The sequence below is a fragment of the Arachis ipaensis genome, chromosome B07 (genome assembly GCF_000816755.2).
Source record: "Arachis ipaensis cultivar K30076 chromosome B07, Araip1.1, whole genome shotgun sequence".
In the NCBI taxonomy this organism is placed as follows: Eukaryota; Viridiplantae; Streptophyta; class Magnoliopsida; order Fabales; family Fabaceae; genus Arachis; species Arachis ipaensis.
In genome coordinates, this window is record NC_029791.2 from 97,764,829 (window position 1) to 97,771,161 (window position 6,333).

General features: G+C 36.0%; 1 protein-coding gene across 2 annotated transcripts; it reads left to right on the top strand.

The window, feature by feature from the left end:
• On the top strand, positions 266–5,753 carry LOC107609803 (uncharacterized protein At1g04910-like). Of its 2 annotated transcripts, none has more exons than XM_021106066.1 (10): positions 266–743; positions 839–892; positions 1,019–1,109; positions 1,222–1,298; positions 1,982–2,070; positions 2,222–2,405; positions 3,539–3,720; positions 4,029–4,131; positions 4,385–4,716; positions 4,874–5,753. In XM_021106066.1, the coding sequence occupies exons 1-10, from the start codon at positions 576–578 to the stop codon at positions 5,247–5,249; spliced, it is 1,656 nt and encodes a 551-aa protein (XP_020961725.1). In that variant the 5' UTR covers positions 266–575; the 3' UTR covers positions 5,250–5,753. The 2 variants fall into 2 exon arrangements, with proteins under 2 accessions (XP_020961725.1, XP_016167321.1); XM_016311835.2 differs by having other exon boundaries at positions 269–743; positions 4,805–5,753.

The window sequence follows — 6,333 nt, forward strand, 5'->3', positions numbered from 1 at the left end:
ATTTATGTATTTATGATAGTAACTATTTCTGAAGCGAAAGAGTGAGTGAGCAATGTGCGTAAGTGAGGGGCTATTAAGGGTATTAATAACCACTTTTAAAACTAAAAATCCAAACACAAAATAATTTATTTATAAAATACTTTTAATATAGTCATTTATTGTTTAAGCTACTTTTTCAAAAGTAGAGGAGATCTGTTTCTCTGGGTCTAAATAATTCAAAAAAAAATTAAGAGGAATCGTTTCCCTACCGGATAATATTGGAAAGAAACAAAGCAAAGAATCCTGAAGGAGTCAAAACAAAACCAGATTACAGGAGGGAAGGATTGACATTATGATTAGCATGGCAGCCAGCTGAGGCAGAGGAAGAGACAGAGTCCCCCTTTTATAGTTATTCTTTGTCTCATCAGCCAGTCACGCCCCACGCGCCATCATCGCTCTCTTTTTCTTTTCAAATCTATTTATATTTATTCCTTCATTCATTCATTCATTCGCTCGTTCGGTCATTTCATTCGCTCGCACTTCAATGCCGTACGGCATAACTAACTACCTTGTTCGATCGGTTTCTCCTCCTCGTTATGGCTCCTCAGAGGCGGCGCCTCCACCATTTGCAGCGTTTCCCTCTCTTGATTCCTCTCATCTCTGCCGTCGCTGCCGCTCTTATGTTTCTCTTCGCGCTACTCTCTCTTCTAGCTCCTTCTCCCAACGAAACTAATCATATGCACCGCCCGCGCCAACGCTCTTCGGTACTCTCTCTCTTTCTCTCTGTTCGACATGAATTGAACATAATCAATCGATCGTTGATTCCTCACCGTTTTCTCACCTAATGTTGTGCGTGTAGTTTGACGTTCAATCGGAGGACAACGCTATTGGAGATAATGTGTTCCGCGTTCCGGTTAGGGCTTTCTTCTTGCTTCTTTTATTTTTTTCAATTTGTTGTTCAGTTCCACGTTTTGTTTCCTTTGGATCTTAACCAGTCACTATGCTTGTGATTTTGTTTTTATCCTATCATAATAACCAGAAAATAATAGGGAAGTTGAATCGCGGACTCTGGAGCTTTAACAATTCCGTAAACTTCTATGGATGTAGCAACGCAAGCAGCGAGTTTCCAAGTGCGTATTTCATGCATATAGAACCGTTTAGTTTAAAGCTTAGATTGCGCTGTGTGTATATGTATTGTCATATGGTATATGATATATGAGGAATGCGCTTTTTGCGTGGCAGAAGCTCAAGCCATTACTCATCCGGATCGGTATTTGGTAATTGCAACCAGTGGTGGCTTGAATCAACAAAGAACTGGAGTAATTTTCTGGAATCTTGCCTCTATTATAATGATATGATTTTTTTTTTAGTATAAAGAAAACTACAGTGACTCCTAGTAAATTTACTGTGAATTGAACACAAAAAACTGGGAGAAAAAATTGCCTACTGTGAACAAAATCAACTTATTAATTGCTATATTGTAGGAGTATGCTGTGTTGCATTTTAATGAGAACGGAACTAAACTTGGCAGATAGAACTAAATATTAAATAACCATGGAGCCTTAAAAGATTTCTAAGTTTTATCCAAACCGCTGCTTACGGATTGCCTTAGAAACACTTTCTCTTCATATAAAGTGCTTCTTTCATATGTAAGACTTGGAAGTTGTGACGATAAAATTGACAAAGGCTCTGACACGTTTCAGGACAATAACTGTGACAGTGTGACTACAAAAGTGTCTTCTACTTTTAATTTTCTGTCTTTTGATTTCTAAAGTTTTCTGGATTACGTTATTACCTGCATTTCTGGAAGAAACATATCGTTTATTTTTCAAAAGTTGTACCTGCTTGCTTGAAATACATATAGCCTCAGAACTTTAATGCAGCATATAATAATTGTTGTCTAGCCGACCCCACGTTGTTGTATATAATAATTGGTTAGTAATTGCAAACTTTCTGCATACTCAGCTGTCAATGCCAATATTTCCTTTTCTGCATCTGACAGATTACAGATGCTGTTGTTGCTGCGCGAATTCTGAATTCTACTCTTGTTGTTCCCAAACTTGATCAACGGTCTTTTTGGAAAGATTCTAGGTCAGTCGCAGAAAGGACATATATTGTTTAGCCCTTGTCTGCAGTTATACTATTTAATTTTAGTTAGCGATCTAAGTATTGACACTCCATTCGCACTTTCTCTGTGATGTATCTTAGATTGTTAAATGATGTTATACTTTGCCTGTTGCAGTAACTTCTCGGAGATCTTTGATGTTGAATGGTTTATATCCTTCCTATCAAAAGATGTCAAAATTATCAAGGAACTCCCAGCAAAGGTTCGCCGAAGATCATCTCTGTACTCGTTGCGTGTTCCAAGGAAGTGTAGCGAAAGATGTTATATAAATCGTATATTACCTATACTCCAGAAAAAGCATGTAAGTTTTTTATGTCCTGAAACTCTGATGGTGCTGATATGATGTACAACTCAGTAACTGCTGTGTGTTAACTAGAACTAGAAAGAGGTAAATTTATTCACCAGGTTGATTGTCAGTTTGTTGTGTGGAAGTCGTTATTCTGTGATAATAAAATGTGTTCTAAAATGCTTTTAGTTTAAGGTCTATAATCCAAACATTTACGGGATAAATCATAAAATTTTAAAGTCAGTCAACTTCAATTATTGGATGCCTTTTGTTTTCAATATAGTCTTTTCCAGTTTCCTTCATTGGGATGCCATCTTGTGGTTATATGATGAATTAAACGGCTAATTTTTGTAGAGATGAATAAACATAGTTTGTTATTCACTGATATGGGTAGGTTGGATGTTTATTTTATGTGAAGATAAAAATTTGAAGGTTAAATTTTACATGGAATTTTTAGATTTGTGATTTTAAAATAATAAAAATTTTATAAACACAAATCTAACTGCCAAATTTTTTATTTAAAAAAATAAAGAAAATTATAAATACAAATTTTGATAAGCACAAATCTGACCTTTATACCTTTTGTTACTAAATTTGACCATCGGAATTCTTCCAATTATTCTCAACAATTTCATGGTACACTTCTTATCTTTGTAATATAGCAAAACATACAATTTTATTCCAATATTAAAAATAAAAAGCGGAATTAAACACGACGTGTGCAATGGCTACAATATTTGAGTCAAACTAGGATCTACCGCTTCCTTTACTTTGATTGCAAGCCTCATTCTCTCCGTCTCTCTCCCAAAAAAAAAAAATAATTGCCCGATATTTCAGATGATGAAGATACACGAGTACATGACAACTCATGCAGCGCTAACTACTTAGTCTTGTCCTTATAGATTTAATTCTATTCGTTCTTTTGGAAAGAGAACATCCATTTGTTAGATTTTTGTCACTGTTTCAAATGTCTCTATCCAGTAATTGTTGAGTTGGATTCTACTCGCATGATGGAAGTCGAGTTAAAGTATGTTTACATTTATACAACTAATTGACTCCTTAAGTTCTGATAGCAGCACGTGGATAACTGTTTGAATATTTGATTATCCAGTAAATATATTAAATTTATTTGCTTCACTTTGTGGCAGGTTATTCAGCTCAGCAAGTATGACTACAGGCTTGCAAACAGGTTGGATCCGGAGTATCAGAAGTTAAGATGTCGAGTTAACTACCATGGGTTAAGATTTACCGACCCAATACTTGCAATGGGTAGAAAATTGGTACGTCGGATGAGGATGAGAAGCAAACATTATATCGCACTGCACCTGAGGTAGGGGTTTTTTTTTTTTTTGGTTTTTTGGGGGTGAGAAGAGGTAGTTTTGGTTTATTATTCATTTCTATCCTATATAATTCACATGATTAGACTCAGCAGTATGATAACCAATAAAGCTCAACTATTGCAAGCCTTGGCGATATTTTTGGATGACTGCACTGGCCTCACCCTGCCCCCTAGTGGGGCCTTCCCTAGGTCCATGGGCCTTGTACAATACAATAAAGAAAAGGATTTTACTCTTTCCAGACCAAAAACAATTTTAGTGTTTAATAGTTTCTAGATGTGATTATCTTTTCTTGCTCCAGATTTGAACCCGATATGCTTGCATTTTCTGGATGCGATTATGGTGGAGGAGAGAAGGAACGGAAAGAACTGGGTGCAATAAGGAAGAGGTGGAAGACGCTACATGTAAGCTCAAAAGTTAAATTTTGTTATTGCCAATGATTGTTAGTAATATTTTATTGTTGCCTTTTCTGCTATTAAACCTAATAGCATGTGTTCATAGAATGATTATTATCAGTGACTATTAAAATCTGAAAAATCATTCATCCTGCTGAGGCATAAACATTATTTTGTTGAGAATGATTTTGATTTATGCTTATGTTGATAGCAGATTTGAAATATATAGAGTAGTGAATAATGTGATTATATTGAAATGCAGGGAGCCAATCCTGATAAGCAAAGAAGACAGGGAAAATGCCCGTTAACCCCAGAAGAAGTTGGTCTCATGCTAAGAGCCTTGGGGTATGGTTCTGGTGTTCATATTTACGTTGCATCAGGGGAAATATATGGAGGGGAAAATACATTGGCACCTCTGAGAGCATTATTTCCTAATATCCATTCAAAAGAGACCATTGCTATTAAGGAAGAATTAGAACCATTTTCTTCATTTTCCTCTCGCATGGCGGCACTTGACTTCATTGTTTGTGATGAAAGTGACGTATTTGTGACCAATAACAATGGTAATATGGCTAAAATATTAGCTGGGCGAAGGTAAATTAACTGCATATGCTTTTTCTTCTTGTTTCTGTTGGTCGCTCGTATCTATACCCACTCTATCTTTCCATGAACTTTCTTATAGGAGATACTTTGGGCACAAACCAACCATTCGTCCAAATGCTAAAAATCTCTACCAATTGATCATGAACAGAAATAATATGACTTGGGAAGCTTTTGCTTCCCGTGTACAGACTTTTCAAAAAGGCTTCATGGGGGAACCAAATGAGGTTAGACCAGGCAGAGGCGTGTTTCATGAGAACCCATCTACCTGCATCTGTGAAGATTCTGTGCCCAAAGTGGGCCAAGATTCTGGACATAGAAAACATGGGAAGGATAATGCAATCAATGAAAATGATGATGACGAGGATTATGATGATTCTGGATTGCCAGAAATGGAGGATGATGATTACGAAAATGATGAAGATCTGAGTGATCGAGTAGAGAAGGGTACATACAACGGAACGGTGTCGGACTATGACGCAATGAACTCTCAGAATCCCGAGTTAGAAGAAGTTGTATCAGATTAGTTGAGCTACCATATTCAGCACTATTGTACCTGCTTGCATTATGCTATGTTAGTCTTAGTTACATCCCCTTGAGCAGCTACCAGTCAATTGAAAGTATATGACAAACTCAGGAGCCAGAAAAGCCACATAACTTGGAAAGACATACTGAAAAAAATTCAAACATGGGATCATCAAATGCACGATGATATAATGGCCTGGGTTCGATCAAGGGGATGACATAACTGAATCCGCAGAGATGGGATCGGAAGTGAGCAATGGGAGTGCAATTGAGGGAAGCCGTTCAACGTTGAGGCGTAGCCTTGTAGGCGGTGTATATCTTCGTTCTGGAAATTTCTTATAGTTGAAAATTGTGCGTCGCTGCTTCTAGTTTTCTTTGGCATTTTGATGCAATCAACTGATTTTCACTAATAGAAGCAGCAAAATGCCAACATAAAGTTTTTGTCCCAAAAGTTTTGGGAAACCTTTTGCTGTGAGAGAGAGGATCGCTATAATCGTTGGGAGAAATCTACACATGTTCAACTATTCGGGGAACTTGTCCTTGTTTTTTTTTTCCTTCATTTTTTTCTGAAAAATAGAAAAGAATAAATACATAGTTGTAAGAACAGAATCCGTGAGACATATGAAATAAAATATAAATAAAAGACTCTAATTTTGATATTTACCAATATAATTATTTCACTATAATAATAGAAGTAACTTATATATTTATTACTATTATATATTAGCAAGAGATGAGAAAAGTTTTGTATATAGACAATATAGAGAGAAAAGATTATTGTTATTGATGTCTTATTAACAGAGGCTTAACCTCCTATTTATACAAGACTTCATTTTTAATTCTCAATTAATATGAATTCATCTTTGGAAAGATGATTCCTTCAATTAACCGTCCAAGTCATGAATGGGCATCCACGCATTTGTTCTTATCACAACACTCCCCCTTGAATGACCATTTAGGATTATGCCTCATTAAAACCTTACTAAAGAAAAATCCAATGGGAAAAAAACTTTAGTGAAGGAAAAACAGTACAATATTCTTTGATGGGGACTGCCTTATTAAAAACCTTGTCAAGAATAATCCAAT